We start from the raw sequence: 20,188 nt of genomic DNA on the forward strand, positions 1-20,188 counted from the left end.
TTGTACGCATAGCCATTGCTGTATGCTACTACATTCCAACACTGGCTTCATAATAACCAGATTGGGCAATTCCTGGAAATTTGACTTTGCCAGATGGAAAGATGGAGGGACCAGGGATTGCCACTGTTCTCAATGAGGAAATGACTGGTTGCTTCCCTAGAGAAGTGAAAGCCAGACAGTAATGACCTAACACTGTTTGAGCCAAAGAGCACTCAAAGTAGACCCAGTAGAGTTTATCAATAAACTGTGGCTCATATTACACATATACAAAGCCCCCTCCCCTTCTAACATTTATAATCTGATTTTGAAAGTGAATGAAAAAGCAAACAAACAAAAAACCACTAAGAAATTCAGAGAGAAGGCTTTTCATGCCATCTTCAATTCAATTGATTGTGCCCAGTCTTTGCAGCACATATGAGTGCCATGACCCCTAATTATTTTCAGACCCTGCAATATCTGCAAGTCTGCGTGAATCTAGGAAGGTTTAAGAAGCTTTAATTCTGAATATTCTAGTTTTGTTGCCTGTCTGTTAAATTTAGAACCATGGTGATGCTAACTGGGGCAATACAAATGTCTCCAGGAGATGACTTTTGTTCTTGTTTTGTCACTTTCTTTGATTTTTTTTCCCTTCAGGTTCTTTTTAGGAAAATTTGGGAAAGCCTATTTGTAGGGAGTCAGAATTACTCAGTCTCCATGCTCATTCAACACATGCTGAGACTATGAGCAAGGGAGCCAGCTCTGGTGCTGGTTTGTGTGTAACTGTTTTTTCATTATATCAGAATGGCAACATCAGAACTTTTGCAATCTTCATAGAATATCAGGGTTGGAAGGGACCTCAGGAGGTCATCTAGTCCAACCCCCTGCTCAAAGCAGGACCAATCCCCAGACAGATTTTTGCCCCAAATCCGTAAATGGCCCCCTCAAGCTCACAACCCTGGGTTTAGCAGGCCAATGCTCAAGCCACTGAGCTATCCCTCCCTTCTTAATGGAAGTGTGTGAGTTACTCCCATTGTCTGAGGATATATGACATGATCCTTTGCCCATTGTCGCACCAATGTGTACTTAGATAGTCCTGAATCACTGGGACCTGTGTGAGTGTGCAGTTTAATTCAGGCTAGTTGAAAACCATATAAAATGTTTCGTTACATCTTGGTGGAAAGTGCATACACCGTAATGGTTTTTCCATATTAAACAAATTGGCCATTTTATGGGCAAAATTTTCAAAGAGGTTTCAACCCAGCTTCTAATTTTGTACCTGCATTTTTGCATCTACAGTCATTTGTAAGCACAAAAGATGCAACATTCGTTGATATCTACATGATTTGCAGATGCAAATGACACCTACAAATCTCTTAGTAACATGCCTGAATTCTAATACTTGCATCCACACTGAGGGGGAAATGAGTCCAAAATTAGAGTCTGGGTTTGAAAATTTGGGCCTTTTTATATAGAAGACTCACCCAAAGCAAACTATCAGCATCATAAATACAGACCTACTCCTTTCTCTCTCTCATGCAAATGCCTCAGCCTGAAGGTTAACAAGCTCAGGCTGTCTTGGACTATTTAGAGAAGCAAATTCCAATGAAAATGTTCTGCCCCTGGTTCACACCTGTTCACATTTAGGAACTGATATGGTAGTCGGAGCACATAAATTGATCTCATCTGCAGCAGTTTTACACAGATGAAGAGACACTCTTTCAGGTAGCTGGGACCCAACCATGTTTAAAGACCATGAGTTGAAGACCTGCATATTTTAACTTTAAACAAACAAATCAGATTGTACGTACTGGTGTACTAAAAAACAACCATACCCAGGACTCTTTACATTAGGATTGCTCTCCCTTCAGGAGTAGTGTACAGTGTAGCCCAGAGGGGAGGGCAAGTGGAGAAATTTGCCCCGGGCCCCGCAGGGGCCCCACGAGCCCTGGCCTTCGGTCGGCATTTCGGCAGCGGGGAGGCCCTTCAGTGCTGCTGAAGACAGAGCGACTGAAGGGCCCCCCACGGCCGAAATGCTGCTGAAGACCCAGACCGCTGCCGGGTGAGTCCAAGCGTCGCAGCTCCCCCGCTTTGCCATGCAGTGTCGTGGACCACACTGTACTACTCACCTGAATGTTCGAGTTCTTCCACTGGCAGTATCTTAAAGTTAAAATCACCAGCATAGAAAGGTAGCACAAAAGTGTTTTCACATACCATCCTGCAAGTAGGAAGGAAAAATGATCTCTTTCTTCTTTACAGTTATTTTTTCCCTTGTTCTCATAGCACCCAATGATGAATCAAAATGTATATGTTGGACCTGATTCTGGTTTCACTTCATGCTAGTATAAATCTGGGATAACCCTGTTTGGAATCTGTAGTGTTCCAGTGGTGAAATCAGTGTGAGAGGAGAATCAGGCACTTTAATTGTTTAACCCCCTTTTTTTTGTTAATTTTTTTGAGATCAGAATCCTAGGATAGTATGGTGTGAATTTACAGGTGAGGGAAATAGAGTCCAATGCTGCAAGCTTTCTGTGTGTGGAACCCCCTCTAAAGGGAGTGCCACGCATGGAGAGCTTACCAAATCTGTCCCCAGGCAACTATGGCTAACTTGTTACATCTAACTTGTCACATTGCTGAATGTTAGCAACAGAAAAGTCTAATAGGGAGTCAGATAAAAGGTTCCTTTCTGTGACACTTTCAAGCTGCTATTATGCTGTTAGTCTTAAAGAAAAACTTGCAAGAATTGGTACTGTAACTGGAAATAGCAAGAAACTAAAAGATATATAGATATGGACACATTTCTTTCTTTCTGGGACATAAATCTGATTTAAACAACTACATGCTTGTGAATTACAATAAGTTACATGAGGAATGCAGCCTTCTGTGTGTAAAAAAATTACAAACTTAAATTGTTCCTCTTTAGAATCATTATGTAAGGTTTGATAGAAATATTTCAGTTTTGTCTTCTACTCTCTAACTGGCATTTAAATTACATTAACACCCTCTTGTACAGCCTGAGTGAAAGGTCACGCTAGACAAGAAGCATCTTCACTGTTTGTAAATGTCTAATTTGCTGCTTTTAAATTGCTGTGAACCTCACTTACTTAGTCCTGCTGAATGAATCCAGTGTTGCAAATACTTCTGACAAGTGAATATTTGCTTAGTGAGAATCCATTGTTCTTAATGGATTGAGATGGACACGCAGTGTGAATGCATTTTTATTGCCAACCCATCTATCTGCTGTTGTTTCAGTGAGATGAAAGTAGCGTTGTGATAAAAGCCCAAGGTTTCTCAATCTATTGTTTGGCACTTGCCATCCTATCAGTAAAGTTTACTCAACAGTGCTTATGATCAGCATTTTTCTGTGTTATAAAATAAAATAAATTAATATTTTATAAGAACTTACATAAACATATAAAAATATCAATGTATATTTAAATAAGAAATGGAAAAATGAACAGGGCTGGCCCAAGACAACATTAGACTCTGAAGATACATGGGGGCCTTTCTTAGGAGACTCAAATTGGCCCCCAGACACCCTTGTTGTGAAATCTATCTATCTGGTGTCCTTGTCCCTATGGCAAAACTAGCAGATGGCAATCAGAGCTCGTAATGCAGACAGTATAACTTCCAAACTGCGCGATGAGGTGGAGGGTGTTGTCAGACGAGGATTGGAGTTTACAGATGCCGAAACCAGTTCTTGCCTTAGCACACCTATTTTCCCCATTATATTCATGAGGGAGAGGCTCAATTTATCCTCTGTAACAAAGCATCAGTTGGACAAACTGATCATTTTTTCTTAGTTTTGTGCAAAAGTCATGGGGCCAAACGCAAGTGAGAGAGAACTTTGGTCCATAATGCCACAAACTAGTCCCTAAACATAAAACGTTACTATTACATTTCAAATTTGTCCAGAAAGGCAGGATAAAGTCTGTCTTTATGCTTGTGTATTTGGTCTTGACTTACAGTTTTGACATGTTTGCACTTTTAGCTTTATCTGATATTTACCACATGAAAATCTTCAGTTGTTGTCAGACTCCATCTTGCTGTGGCACCGTTTGTAGTTGCTTAACTTCAGTACCAAGAGTTTGTCTTGGAGACTGCCATGAAGCAAACAGCTGTGATGGATATTTTCAAGTTGAGGAACCAATATGTACTGTTGGGACCCAAATTCAATGCTGGTGTGATGAGATTTAAGTCTTTGGAAGTCAGTGGAGTTGTACTAACCTGCCAGGAGACAAACTGGGGCCGCAATCTATAAAATATAGGTGATGACTACATGATATCAGAGTGAAAGTACTGCAGCTGCATTCGGTGATCTGCTTAATGGCTAAAATGTTTATAGACTACAATGAGGTAAATTTGTGCTTTCAAAAATGTGATTACATTAATTGGGCTGGGATTATGCGATTCAGGAGCTTGGAAGTCAGGGGAGTATTTACTCTGAAGGAGAAGAACAGATATAACTTAGATAATTTTTTCATATCTTAGCTCATAGAGCCAAGTACTATTAATGCTTCCTGCTCTCTCTGGGATTTCCCCAATGGGAAGAGAACAGCTTTAAGTTGGAGTCAGTGCTACCTAGGTGCCTTTCCCCAGCTGCCCTAGTCGTGTCTAAACAACCTCATGTGCCTATAGCAGAAATGTTGCTGCTGGAGTCTTCTGCCAGGGTTTACATCTGTGGGAGTCCCAGCGTGAATCTAGGCAAGTATTGAATGTATGTGAAAAGGAGAGAGGACAATAGTCCTACAGTAACAAATCTGGAAACCTATTAGGCCAGATTCTGATTTCAGAATGAAGTGGAACTACTGCAGATTTACACTGGTGCAACAGACATAAAAATTTGGCCCACTGTTGATTATTTGAATCCCACGCCAAGCACACTAGATAAAGTATTCTGCTGTTCAGGAAAAGAGAGAGAGAGAAATAAGCCATAGCTTTTAAAACTTTGGTTTTGTTCTTTCAGCCAATGGTGAATAGGCTTCATTTTTTAAATGAGGAAATTGCACTGGAAACACTAGTACACACAAAACATTTAGAAGAAAGTTAATCTATCAAAATTAGGTATAAATAATTTAAAAATCCAAACTCTGATGTTTCAACTGTGGAAATATATTGAATTTGCAACACACTAGTGAACATGTCATTTTAAAGCACAGCTTTGATTATAAAAAATGTAAATGAAGATATTTGAAGTATAAGACATTGGAAACTAGAGGAATATTTTGCTCATAGACTCAACAAACATGGAAACAAATGGTGAAGTAATTGGGGCCAGATTAGCCATAAACATCAATAACTTCCAGATTTGTCAATTCTTTTGGTATCCAATACAAAAAAAAAATCCTGGTTTATAAACAAATACTATTGATGTAATAATCTAGTTTAATGTGAAGCAAAAGAAACAAGGGTTTAAGAAGGAGTGGCCTGGGTTAGGCATCAAATGCTTAATGCTGAAAATAATCGCAGGGATAACTGGAGACACTCTTTTTGTGAAATAGTTCTCATAGTGCTGTGTATATGCTACAGATCTTGCTTTGGCACTTGACCATCTGCAGCTGCTTCACTCTAGCCCCTAGTGAGTTAGTGTCCACGAAGTCCATCTTCATGAAGTAGAGGAAAGGGTCTTCAGGAATATAAAAGATTTACCCTGCTTAGCATGGAGCTATGTGTGATGTGAAATAGAAAGGAAGTGCTACATGTGCCGATATTTGAAGAGAGCAATGGATTAAATAGCCCCGTTTAAAAGTCTGATAAATCTGTATGTAACCATGGTTTAGAACTCCTAATACTGTGGATAGTATAGTTCAGCTTCTTGTTTGTGGAAGGACACATAATAAAAACATTAAGGCCTTTGTTACCTATTTATTCCTCACTTCATCTAAGCACTGGGTTTATTGGTATGTGAAAGGAAAAATCAAGCATATGCTAAGTTGCTCAATCAACCTTCTCTCAATGCACACTTAGTGATCGCAGTGAATCATTATGGCATAATTACAGTTTGAGTGTGATATACTGTGTGTTGAAAAGTCGCTATTTTTAGAGGGTGAAACATTACAATTCCCCCCTTCCCCCACCAAAAAAAACAACTATAACCAGCAAATCAATGCCATTGCTAACTGATATTATGAGACACCCTGTAGATTTACAGTGCTTGCACTCAGCTACATAAAAATGGCACTGAAAAGAATGCCTAGCAGGGGTTAAATTCATATGCCTGCACTGCAGCCTATTTCTGTCAACACTCAGCTCAGGAAATAAACATTTATACTTTCTGAAATGAAAGTGTATTTTTGAAGACTAGCCGTCAGATATTTTTTGCCCTTCACACTTTCAAATGCTTAGCCTTTTTTGTAAGTTGACTGCAAAGTGCATCAGTTTGCCAGGCAAAAATAAAAAAAAAATCTTGATAAGTGCCCATGGCATCATTGTCAAGCTCATGAGCGTCTAGTAGAAGATGGCAGGAGGGTTGGCACAAAACATGCTTCCTTCAAGCTTATTACCTCAGGGGTACCTGACTCTTGAGAAGCTTTTCAATCCTTCCAAACGACGTTATTCCAAACTGTCATCTGGTTTATTTGGAGCACACTGTATTGCAGATAAACATGCTATTTAACTGCAGGTCAAGGTACAGAGTCATTCTGCTAGCAAAATGCCTGAGATACATTAAATGGCACTGACTCGGGGAAGGAGATGAAGAGAGATCAAAGTTGTCACCAATATGCATGGAATGGTCCAAGCTGGGAAGGAGGGAGGGAAAGTACCACAATATAAGTGCATTTTAAAAAGCCATAATACAGCTGAATATTTTAAACTATGACCTGTCAAACACCAGGGGTTAAGGACCCATGCAACGCACTATATAAAGTTCAGCAACACAACCATAATGCAACCTCTTATATCTATTTGAAAAGAGTTCACTATTGTGAGCTAGAAGCCTATAACTAGTCCAGATACCTTGACATGTATTTATACATAGTTTGGGGATTTCTTTTCAAATAATTACATTTTGAATAGAAAATAGTCACTTGTCAGAAAACAGGGTTAGTATTTTTTCAGGCTAGGACAAATTATTATTTGGGTTATTAGTTTAGTTTAGTATTGCTTCATATATCTATTTATTGTGACTTTAGCTAGTAACACTGCTGCTGTCACTACATCTGGATATTAGTTATTATATTTTTCATAAAAAATGTTCCTATATTTGCAAATAGAAGGCCAAATTTTGGAACTTCTGCTCAAAATTTAGAACAAATTTTGGTCCTGATTGATTCATTGAAGTAGGAGTTGGAACACAAATAGCGAGTGTTCACGTGGGTAAGGTTTGTAGGGTCAGGACGAGAGTTCAATGAGATAAAGGAAGAGGGGTCTCAACAATTTTAAAAAGATCTTATTATGTAAACACACATCCCTTCTTAACCCCTTCATTTACTGTGATATGCTGAATGTCCAGTGAAAGGAAAATTGTATTGTACTATAGGCATGCCTTACACTTCCAAATAGTCGGGCAAAAAAACAAAAACAAAAAACCACTCCCTAGGTTAGGTTCTACAAGATTCAACTTTACGTTCCTGTGAAGGGTTGTACCTAAGAGTTAAAATAGGCTTTCACTGAGCAGACTTTCAAGCAAAAGTTGCTTTTAACGGAGGAGGAAATGACACTGCACATTTGTTTATTAGTAAAGGGTAGAATTTTAGGATTTATATTTGTTAGTTTCTTTGATATAATAATTTGTGTTTGATTTTTAAACATTTCCTGTGAAAAATCTTAGCATCTGTATTGCATCTGCAGAGGATGCATTCTTCATAAGTACTGCACAGTAAATCACAGTCAGTGTCCTCATTTTTTTCATAGAGGTTGTATGTGGTTTCCTTTTATTATGACACACGATAAATGTGGTATTGAAACACACTGTAATTTGTAAAAACTCTTGAACAAAAGTTGATATGTAAATAAAAGAAGGAAGTTGAGAGCTTTGAGAAAAATAGAAAGGAGGTGAATGCAAGTTAAACTTCTTTTAATCAAAACTGATTTTATTGCTTTTTGCTTAATTAAACCCCTCAGAAGTGTGTGAAACATTGTTATGGCTAAAAAATTGGTCATTTGTAAATCACAGGGACAAAAGGGCTCTACTGCAACTTTAAAGTTTCCATGCACGTAAATGTCAATAGAGTGCCTTCTCCATCATCAGCACTAAATTCACATTGATGCCTCTTTTCTTCTCTGTATTGATCCTTCCATGAGAACGTAGATTTGTATCTGTTAATTAATGCGTCCTGAAACAGCGTTTGTATTAATCAGGCAGATAAGAAAAATTGGATGCCTGCACCCTCATGACAACCGTAAAAGTGCTGGCCCTGATAAAATCGTGGATGGACCTCAATAAAAAAGTTCCTCCTTCCACTCAATAAACTAATCATCCTGCTTTTAATTATTCGGCAGAAAGATGTGTGGAGATTGGAGAATGTGTAAATCTATTTACTAACAGCAGTGTCTGGAAGGGAGAATAGGGCTGTCACAGGACGGTGCTGCAGGCTACATTCTCTGTCCATCTGCTACTACAGAAAAACTGGTTCTTGAGAGAAGGGAAAGGAACAGAAGCATGAAAGCTAATTGAAAGCGTACATTCCTCCTTAAGACTTTTCAAATTATTATTTCCTTTCCCTTTCCATCCTATTTATTTTAATTACAGATGTGGTGTTCTCTTTTTTCACCTCTTCAATGTTCTTCTTGTTTGCTATTTTTGTTGGATTTGTTTTGAAGGCAGGGAACTACAATTCTATCACTGGGCACAAAAGACAGTATGAGAAAATGAAAATGAGAGAGAGAGAGAGCAGCCAGTTTTGTGTTTCAGTTTTTATGGATGCTTGCTGCTTTAGATGCATTAATAAAAAAAATGTAATAGGTTCGTTACTAATTTGTAGCAGACACCTGTGTAAATTTACCAGTTTGTTATATTCTTACTGGAATGTAAATCCAGACTTTCAAAACAGGAGGGAAATGCATTTAAGTATAGTCGAACGACAAAAAGACTCTTTTTGTAGCAGGAACCCTGTCAAAGAACATGTAAGCAGCTCCATAAACAACTACATGAAAGCTTCAGACCTGTCTTAAGACCCCCTTAAGAAAAGCTTGACTAATCCCCTTTGATGATTTTATTAAGTACTTGTGGTTGATGGTGCCAACTGGCAAACTACTACATTTCACCAACAGGCCAGGAAATCACTTCCTCTCCCATATTGTTCTGTAGCTCCTAATGTGATTGGGGATATTAGCAGTTTGATATAATAAATTAACAGCTACTGTAAACAAGAGCTTGAAAAGGTAAGACAGTAAAGATACTTGCCCTTAGTGATCCTATTAGGAAAGAGAGCAGGAAAAAAAAGAAGGCAAAACTTAAATTCATTAAGAAGCATTATTAAATTTTCTCTCTCCCTCTCAGAAATGATGGTGTGATTACTATTCACTTGGCACTTTAATGTGCCATCCTGTTATTTCAGCAACCGTAGTAGAGGCAGAAGCCATTACAGAAGTAATTAGCGTCTTTTCTGAAGAGGATAGGCCTTACTTCTCTTTCTGCTGAGGTTGAAGTTCAAAGCGCTCTTTGCTCATTGTGATAATCACCTTAATTCTATTAAGGCATAAAATCTTTCCTCGAAAAAACTTTTTTCAAAAACATGCTCCTTGTTTTAAAGGGGGCCTCTGAAGACATTAGTTCATTCTCCTTACAGCAGTGATGAACAGGACTAAGCTTCTGCTAATAAAAGCCCTTTGAACCTAGGTTTTTTGTTATCTAACTTGTTAGATGCCATCAGATCAGAGCCTCATAGCATTAGATTTTAGAATGTTTCTACTGAGAAGAGGAAGTGCAAACCATTTTACGTTGCTGTTATAACTCTTCAGAATGTATGCAACGCCTACAGAAAATGCATACAAATGCAGGCTTGCTTCTAACTTTTACCTTGATTAGAAGCCCTTTAATTTTATGCTGATTGATCTTGCAGAGGGGGAGAGTGGAATCCATATATATTGATTCATAACTTACATAAAAACAAAACAAAAAGGGCAAGTTGTAATGCAGAGTTATGGTGCATTTGAACCTATTTAATATTTTTCCCCTGCCCTTTTTTTGCTGTTTAGGATTCTCCACTTTGTCTCTGGCTGACCAGATGAGCCTTCTGCAGAGTGCTTGGATGGAGATTTTGATCCTGGGCGTAGTGTACCGATCACTTTCTTTTGAGGATGAGCTTGTCTACGCCGAAGATTATATTATGGATGAAGACCAGTCCAAATTAGCAGGCCTTCTTGACCTCAACAATGCCATCCTGCAGCTGGTAAAGAAATACAAGAGCATGAAGTTGGAGAAAGAAGAGTTTGTGACCCTCAAAGCTATAGCGCTTGCTAATTCAGGTTGGCAGTTTGTCATGATGGTTGCTACATTTTTTTCACATCACTTTTTTCCTTCCCACAGTATCTTCTGCATGGTTGTTCTAAACAATGTTTAGGAATAAGTAATTCTTAAATGGACCTTCACTTTTTTGTGGCTCTGATATAGAAAGGCTATAAACAAGGTAGTTCAAATTAAGGAAGTTCTTTACGGTTTTAAGCCTTTGTGGAACATATTCCTAATGCAGTAAAGAATAATACGCTGGATAATTTGGAAGGTATTACACAAGCAGAGATCCTTTCAAATGAATATAGACGTTATTCTACTAAATCCATTTCATAATCCAGATAAGACTAATCATTTCACTTAAACTGAATAGAATGGATGGATGCATTATATGATTTGCTTGAATACAGCTATTAAATGTATTGGTAAGGTGAACCCAGAGTTGGTTGCAGGGGGGGAAATCCCTTTTTCATCGTACAAGGACTACATTTTACCATATGAATCCTCTATTATTATGGTAAAGTTTCACTAAAAGATATTACCTGTGCAGAAGGGGTTAAGAATTGCAAAAAGTATTTTTTTCTTTAAATTTGAATGTAAAAGTGCTGAAGCAGTGAACAGTGTCTGATAAGTAAAAATCGTTTGTGCTTTGTTGTTTTTCCTTTTGTCTCCCTAATGCTTTATTATGGTCTTAAGTCCCTTTTATCATTTGCATAAAGTTCAGGATAGATCCCTCTTTAATGACGTGCCGATCATTAGATACCTGCGTGTCAATAACGTGCTCTGATGCTATGTACCATTGACAGTCACACCGTGCCCCTCCATCTGCTTTTGTTTTGACCCTATCTTTGAACTTTATCTTGGTTGCTGGCCAGTAGTTTTCCCTTTAATTACAAGAAGGAAACTGTCAATAAAATCTGTTAAATGGGATGCAATGAGTGGCTTGAATGGGCGGACGGCTATTTGTTCAAATTCTGCAGCATTCAAGGTATTGACAGTTTGTTTTCTGGGGCCATATGTGACGATCAATCTCAGGCTGGGCTCAGCCGCGCTGAAAAATGAAAAACCAGATTGCTTTTGCTTACTTGTGGATGACGACTTGTGATTTGGCGCGGTCCTAGTGAGATGAGACCTTCTGCCCAAATTGCCCCCCTGAGAGTCAGGACGCGTGACTGTTTTTAGAAATAATTTTTTAATTGATTTTGTAATTAACAGTTCATCTACAATATTGATGCATGAATCCTCAGACTGATAGGAGGGAAATTGTTTTCAACAATGAAGTTGTAATTTCCTATTTGTCTTTGTAATGGTATTTAGCATTTTGCATTTTTAATTGGAGATATAACTCAAAAAATGCAAAACCAAAACACCATTTGTTTCTTTGTAAAATATCCTCCATCCCCTTATTGAATCATCTTAATTTGTATGTGTCCTTTTTATTTACCCTACGCAGAATGGTTCTGATATGCCATTCAATGGTCAAAGTCTCTTTTTTGTTTGGAAGATGATTTATTTTAGAGCAGGCTGAATATTGAGTTCAAAACACTTCATAGTTATAGGAAAGGTTTCCCCCAAGATTATATTCCAGGTGCAGAACACCAAAGTTATGGTCATTTAGGGGTCTAAACTGAGAAATTTTATTATTTTATTTATTTTTGCTATTTTATATATAGGTTATTCAATAAAAAAGATATGATGGATAACTGCATAAGATATCAAAAAAGTTTAGTTATACATGCTACATGTAGTGGACCAAATTCATCTGTAGCTTAAGTTACTGCAATTCCCATCAACTTCAATAGGAATTACATCCAGGGTAATGTGAACAAATATAGTGCACTGTATTAAAATTCAAAGCAAGTTAAAATGAAATCATTTCCTCCCCATATTTTAATAAAATTATATGCTGACTTGAAACTAAACTATCGTGAAAAGGATTTAAAATGCATATCAGCCACCTAACTCCAACTTGGTTTTGTGTTAACGGTATTTATATTGTTAGCACTAGACATTTTAGTTACTAAGGGCCAAAATCTTGATCCTAGAAGCTCTTTAGCATATGAGTATTCCCACTGAACTTTTTACTTAAGAAAACACACCTTGACATAAGCAGGAGTTTTATCTGAGCAGGAATTCAGGATTGGATTCTTCGAGTATCATTTTCAGGAAAAGGTCAAACCAATCTCTAGTTTTAGTAGGTTGCACATACAACTCAGGTAGTTAGATGTCAAACTTTTACCAATTGCTATCTCACTAATTTGTAGGTGTGAATTGCACTTACAAAATTACAAGTCATTACAGAAAATCAAACCTTTAGTGTTTCGATTGCAAATTCTACTAAAAGTACAGTATAAGCTTTTTCCTAGACAAAATAGAGTAGTTCAGTTTTACGTAACCATGACCTTGATTAATGTAAATGCAACTATAATAGATATCCTAGAATGAAATGCAATTATAAGAATAATCATTTAATAATTTGGTTTTAAATACATTTTGTTGTTGTCATATCTTTTTTCTTCAAGCAATTCCAGTGTTGTTCAGATATTTATTCTCCCAACTTAACATTAATGGACTCATATTCTTTATCTGTAGGAAAAAAAGATCAAGTACCACAAGGAATCTTACAGATTTCATATGTTTTTGGCTGATCTATCTTGTCTAAAAAGAATCCCAGGTTAACTCTAATGTAAATAATGGACAATAAGGGGTTTCTGACACAGTATCTGTATTTAATGATTTACAATTCAACATCATACCATTTTCATTGCTGGTATTCAGAGGCAGAAAAAAAAATTGTGGATTGTCTTCACCTTGATTGGACTCTGTTTTTAATAAATACCACAAGCTCTTTGTGTGGACTGACAAATCTAAGTGTCATAAAATACCAATTTTTTGCAATCTTAAGTGCTCCTACAGTATATGCCATTGATACCATTAAAATTTCACCATTTTCCAACAGTTTCTGTAGAATGGTATCTAAGATACCACCATTATTTCCTATACTAAGAGCAGAGGGGAAATTTTGTATTTCAGGTCGTGCTGTGTGGTATCTATTAGCAAGTTTTCACTTTTGAATGATGACCATTATAGTTCTGCTTCTACAATTCCCTAAACGACATACTATGTCTGTACTTCCCATTTAAAGAACAATCTTTTATAGGTATTGATAAAAACAGAATGCATATAAAGTCTGGGAAGAATCTATAGTTTATCTACATAACAGCATAAAGGTTTTCACGTTTTTTACACACAGTTCAGCCCTGCGTACAGTCATGATTTCAGTAATTCTTTTTTGACCTGCAGTGCTTGATATGACATTCATCTAAATTAACAGCTTAGTTTTAAACATCTGGCTTGATTCAATAATAATTAATGCACTCTTTATGCTTTAATACCAGAGAAGAGACTTACTATTAATGGTTGTCCTATCAATATCACTGTTCCCTTCCTTCCTTCCTTCCTTCCAAGGACACATAAAGACAGACAGGTACCTCAAAATGACTGCAAGAAAATTCTCTGTGTTCAACTGTACACTGCTCCGTGGAAACAATCTGGCACCAATGAGCACTTTGTTTACTCACATAGAAAAATAACTGTGAACATTTTCCAAAATATTCATGTTCCAATTAGTTTCTCAGATGTTAGGAGAGGTGAAATGTTTGCATCATGTGTGTGAGTGTATATACACAGAGTTACTTGTGCACACACACACATGTAAAAGGTGACCTGCCTGTCTCTTTGTGATAGCCTTTTATGCTTTTGTGTATGGATTAATACCAAATAGAGATATCCAGGAGAGCAGTTTTTGGAATTGCTTAATCAGTAACAACCTCAACTAGACTGTGCCTTCAGGACAGAATTTTCAAAAAGGCTCAGCATCCACAATGGGGTCAGACGTTTCCAGAACAGCTGAGCTCCCATTTAAGCACCAAAGTAAGTGGCCAGCTTTTCTAAAGAGTTCAGCAGGACTGAAAAGCTGGCCCTTATTTAGGTGCCTAAATGAGAGTTGAGCCCTGAAAAATCTGAGCTCTGTTGAAAATTTGCTCCTACATCTCAGCACTGGGTGCATAGTTGCTCCATTTCAAAGGCAGCAGAGGGACCTTTCCTGCTCCCCATCATAATCACGGTTCTCCTACTTGATCTAGCTCTAAAGAAAAGCTCTTTTAATACCCTCCCCACCCCAAAAGAGAGAGAGAGAGAGAGAGAATCAGGGAGTCTGTTATACATAATAACACAGACAGATGTTGATATCAATGAAGTTACACACCCATTTATGCCAGTGGCAAATTTTGCTCATATCTAGGATTTAACTTGTCAAACTTTACCTTCACCTAAATTACATACTCTGAGCAGAGGCTTGTTAGTATTAAATAGTGTTTCCATGTAAATGTTAATTGGAAGAACAATATACATTTCCTATTCCATTGAGTTTATATCTTATTTTATGCCCAATTTTGACTGTAGCTATATGGTATACTGTAGCAGGCTATATCTAATTTCTAGTGATGCCATCTTTTGTAGTTGTATTTTGTCCATTGTATTGTTATTTCCATTAATATTGAAATTAGTTTGGAGGATACATATAAAATCTATTTATGTCATTGTTACTATACTAGTATTTCTTTTGCTAATAAAAATACCAAAATTTGTGGGACACCACTTTAAAAAACATATTGGAAATTGCTAGTATAGTAAGCGTTTCCTGATACATGAATGCTTTTTCTGCCTCCAGTTCATCTTCCATGTTGTCATCTGAGTGCCATTCGCAGTTTGTAGAGAAGATGTCCATGTTTGCCACCATTTGCTAGAATTTTATTATTTAATAGACTTTTCTCTGGCACTTCAGTCTAGTGTCCGAGCACCTCATGTATGTTAATGAGTTTTTCTTCATATCATTATGAAGTAGACAGGCATTATCCCCATTTTACAGATTAGGAAACTGAGGTACAAAAAGGTGATGTGGCTTGCCCAATCCTATGGCAGCACTGGGAATGGAACCCCAAGTTCCTTACTCCCAGTCCAGTGCCTTCACTGGAAGACACTATGATTCCTCTACCAAGAGGCAGGTATATTGGCCAGGAAGCAAACCCAGATCAACTGACTATATTAACAACAGTAGCAGAAATAGAAATGCTTCTATTCACCCTATTTTTCCACTGCCGAGCACAAGGAACTACAACCATTATTTGTATCCTGCAGTGGAAGAATAGGACCCTTGATGTTATCCATGCAGCTTTGTCTTTTTTTTAATATCTTGTCCTATTACTCAGTCTTGCAGTCACCCCTTCTCCGGACGCTTTGTATCTCTCCTTGGTAGAAGTCCCGTCTACTTTATTCGTTGTCCTGACCTTGTGCTTCCTTTTGGAATGTAGGTAAAAGAAAAGACAACACCCCCCCCCTTTTAAAATCTATTTTAATCCTAAATTTATTGTTTTTTCATGACACCATAAATCCCCACACAGATCTTAATTACCATGAATTAAAGTATTTCTTGAATTCATTTTTACACTCTGTGTGTAACACTCTCACCATCTTTAAAATATTCTCTCCACCCTACATCAAGGGTACATCTATATGGGGATAAAAACCCTGCTGCGGCTGGCCCAGATTAGCTGACTTGGGCTCGCGGGTTTTGGGCTGTGGGGGCTAAAGTAGGGTGATCAGATGTCCTGATTTTATAGGGACATTCCTGATTTTTGAGTCTTTTTCTTGTATAGGCTCCTGTTACCCCCCACCCCCTGTCCCGATTTTTCACACTTGCTGTCTGGTCACCCTAGGCTAAACATCGCTGCGTAGGAGTTCAAGGTCCCAGAACATGGGCTCCAGCCCAAGCCTGAAAGTCTACACAGCAATTTTTCAGCCGTGGAGCCTGAACCCCACGAGCCTGAGTCAGCATTATCTGGGCCGCATGTAAACTGTCTTGAGAATTCAGCTTTCGTGTCTCTACTTAAAAGTAGGCCAGATCAGTGCATTCCCGATTCCCTGTGTGTTGATTGAAATTCTTTTTTCTCTTTGCTTGGTGTACATGCCCTCGCTGTCCTTCTTGGGGTACCAGAACTTCTTAATTTGTTTCTCTTTCATTTCCCTTGTATATTCTGGCTGATAAATTCTGCTTCCCAATGTTATAATCAGATATAATCCTATCTTCAGACCATTTTTGCCCAATCACTTTAGCTGCAGAAAGTATTCTACTTGTCTACCTTCCTATATCCAGCCTCAGGCCTCAGACTCAGGAAATTATCTTTATTCAGGAAGGGTGCTTAATCACATACTCAAAATTAAGCACGGGTTTAAGTCCTAAATAAGGATGGGCGGAAGCATGTGTTCAAGTGCTTTCCTGAAGTCTTCATTATGAAGATTTTTATCAAAAGAGGCCAGATAAACAAACCAGGAATACAGTTTGTTTAATGGTTATAAAGAATATCTTTCAAGCTGAAAAAAACCTCTTTTTTACATTTTTGGGGCTCTGTTACTTTTTTTTGAGTTGCAGTACTCATGAAATTAAATATCAATAATGCAGCGGGCAAGAACTTTGCAAAGTTTGCAAGTTTCCCTGTGCAACTCTATCATGCATCTCAATCCCAACATGCAGTAATTTTTCAGTTTCAGAACAGCACACCCCTCAGTAGATACTGCAAATGGTGGGGATTTGTGCAATATTGTTTTGGTTCATTAATTCCAGTTAGAGAAGAGAGTCAGACCACCAAATTCATTTTATTTGAGACATAATCCAAATTTAGATCGTGCTGTCTAGAGTTGCATTAAAAGCACTGTAATTACTGTTCTACTTGTTCTTGATCTCATCAAATTCTGTCAGGATCTTACAACTGCTTAACTTGATTGTATCCATTTTTGACTTGTGAATTACTTATACAGAACCATCAGTATAGCCTGGTGGTTGCTTTCAGTCAAGTTTCTCTCTCTACTTGTTTAAGTTTTCTTCTGTATCGTCAGGGGCGGCTCTAGGCACCAGCAAAACAAGCTGGTGCCTAGGGCGGCCAAATCTAGGGGGCGGCAGGCTGGGCCAGCGGACCTGCCGCAGTCATGCCTGCGGGAGGTCCACCGGAGCCCCGGGACGACCGGACCTGCCGCAGGCATGACTGCGGACGGGGCGCTCGTCCTGCGGCTTGGCTGGACCTCCCGCAGGCATGACTGCGGCAGCTCAAGCGGAGCCGCGGGATCCGCGAACCCTCCGCAGCCGCGGGGGGTCCAGCCGAGCCACACGGGACCAGCGGACCCTCTCCAGTCATGCCCGCGGGAGGTCCGCTGCTCCCGCGGCTCCGGGGCGCCTCCCGCGCATGACTGCTTGGGGCGGCCAAAACGGTAGAGCCGCCCCTGTGTATCGTGTCTTGTGAGCATCTGAATGTTTCTGCTCACTGCTGCATAATCCCTGTTGCTTTATTCATTCTCCTATTTTCTTGCTTTAGATTGTCTCTATTTTTTGAAATGCAGAAATGCTTCATTTGAGGTCCATGTGTTTCATCTCTTCCATGTTTTCTTCCTAGTGATATTAAATACATAAACAGTACAAAGTACCATTTTAGAGTGGTCTCTTTTCCCTCATTTTAGGTTCATGCCAAACATTTGCTAGTTTCCATGCTCTGTGGTGTGTCCCGGATTATTCTTGGGTGACCAGATGTTTGTTTTCTTCATTTGAGATGAAGCCTGAATTTTAAACAAGGTAGATGGGAATCTGAGTTGGTATCTGGATTTTGTAGTGTTTTTCTCAGGTGAGAGATCTAGTTTTCTCTCTTTTCTGCACAATGATATAATCAATCAGGTTTCGGTGGAGCTGATCAAAAGAGGTCCAATTGTATTTTCCCTTGCTGTGATGGGGAAACAAAGCATTTGCAAGGATAAGATGATTCTCAAAGCAAAGCTTAATGAGTCGATGTCCTAAATTGTTGATTTTACCTTCTTTCATTGCAACACTCTGATCAACAACCTCTTTCACCACTTCAGCACTGAAATCTCTTGCTCTGAGCAGCACACAGTGTTTGACATAGTATCAATGAGTTCCCCTGCCTGGCTGGAGAAATCTTCAACCTCATCAATCTGTGCTGCTTTTTTGTAGGTCATTTAAGATCAAAATCTGCGTACTTCTGAATGACAACACATCCTCATGTCCCCGTTTAATTTAATTGTTAATCTAGGCACTGGTTTGAAAGGATTTCATATCTGGGTGTAGATTTCTACCATTTCCCTTTGGAATGGTAATTGTAAGATGTCCAAGGGAGTCTACTAGGAAAATGATTTTTCTAATCTTATTTTCACAGGTTCACTTACCTGGCACAGGTAGAGCATTTAAAATGTTTATACGTAACATAATAAATAGTTAGATGTTATCTGATATATTAAGTCGTTCTGGGTCTCTACATAGCCTCTGTGTTCCCTTAAATTATAATAGTTCTTATTGACCTCACCATCACACTAGCTTAGACAGGGTTTGCCAACAATAAATTAATCTGTATCTGCTGAAGCTATTTCTTTTTAATTTTGCGGGGCCACTGCAACATTCTGGACCATTTTCCTTATTTCTGGAAACAAATGCCAGCCTGATTAAGATCTACATTCATTTAATACCAGAAACGAGACATAGAGCCAAACAGCAAGGCTGGAACATGAAGAAGGATCCTAATCGAGATTAATATTTTCCTGAGCAGTCTGCCAGCTGAATCATGGTCTAATTAAACAGCCCAGATTTAGTGAGTTTGCATTTAAGTGTTAGCAGACTCTAGGATGAGTAAAGCTGAAATGATTTTGAATCTTTTCTCTAAATGGGAAGTTAAATTATAGTAATTCAATTAAATCATTTTAAAATCTTTCAAGCTAAATCAAAGTCTTTAAAGAGATCGTAATAGCTGTTTGTGACCATATCTCTCTGCTATTTGTTCTCACCTCATTTCCTGTGACATACTTTTATATCGCCCAAGGCACAGCTGCCCAAACTCTGGCCCAGGAACCACTGGCTGTCTGCAGAGTACACGCGGGTGGTCCTTGGAGAGTTGGCTGGTCACTTTATTTCCCACTGCCAAATTGATGTAAAAGACAGCAAAAAATACATTGCTACTATTACTTTTCCATGTAAGCAATAGCTCTGTGTACCCCAGGGATGCTATATGATCACCGATGGGAAAGGAGGGGAACCGCAAGACAATCCCTCTCTTAAGATGTAGTCCACACTGTGAAAAAGTTTGAGACCCTGGGGTGTAACAGCTATGTCATGTCACAGATTCTGATTCGCTTTCCACCTTCATTTTTTCTGTCTGTTTTTTTTTTCTTCTCATAATCAAATTCAGTGTGAGGGAAAAAATGTACAGGCAGCAAGCATTCATAAAGTCATATAGCCAGAATGTAATCTGAGCTGCACTGTTACAGATCTACAGGATCACCACTGATTTCAATGAAAGTCTTCCACTCCTGTGAGGAAAATATTACAAAACCCATATATCAATGCAGACTGCCACCCATCCCTTTGAAATTCAAACTTCACATCTGCTGCATAAAACAAAGATCTACCCAGTTAGGAATAATCTGGACAATTTTCTAGAGGGTAGAAATTGGCAAACATTTAGTGCCAATTTCTAGAATATTATGGTCTCTTTTTGCTCCTCTGTTGGCACAGAGTGGCTGGAGAACAGACAGATTTGGCAAGCTGAATTTCTCTGACATGGAAGAGCTTGCAGCTGGCACAGAGCCAGAATACCCAGCTCCTACACCAGCTGCTAAGCATAGCACTGGCAGAGGGCATGGTAGGGCATAGTCCGCACACACTGTGATTTAGCAATCCAAGGTTGATGGACAGTTCCTTGGGGACTG

General features: G+C 38.6%; 1 protein-coding gene and 1 long non-coding RNA gene across 16 annotated transcripts in view; one reads left to right on the plus strand and one right to left on the minus strand.

The window, feature by feature from the left end:
* ESRRG (estrogen related receptor gamma) overlaps positions 1-20,188 on the plus strand; it is a 473,961-nt gene that overhangs the window by 446,776 nt on the left and 6,997 nt on the right. For all 13 annotated transcript variants that reach the window (XM_039530377.1, XM_039530375.1, XM_039530376.1 and 10 more), the window contains one exon: positions 10,117-10,386. In XM_039530377.1, coding sequence (XP_039386311.1) covers positions 10,117-10,386 — 270 coding nt within the window. The remainder of the gene's footprint in view (positions 1-10,116; positions 10,387-20,188) is intronic.
* Positions 1-20,188, minus strand: part of LOC120400977 — a 98,051-nt gene that overhangs the window by 26,967 nt on the left and 50,896 nt on the right. The gene's annotated exons all lie outside the window — the stretch shown is intronic.

Source organism: Mauremys reevesii, linkage group 3 (genome assembly GCF_016161935.1).
Source record: "Mauremys reevesii isolate NIE-2019 linkage group 3, ASM1616193v1, whole genome shotgun sequence".
In the NCBI taxonomy this organism is placed as follows: domain Eukaryota; kingdom Metazoa; phylum Chordata; order Testudines; family Geoemydidae; genus Mauremys; species Mauremys reevesii.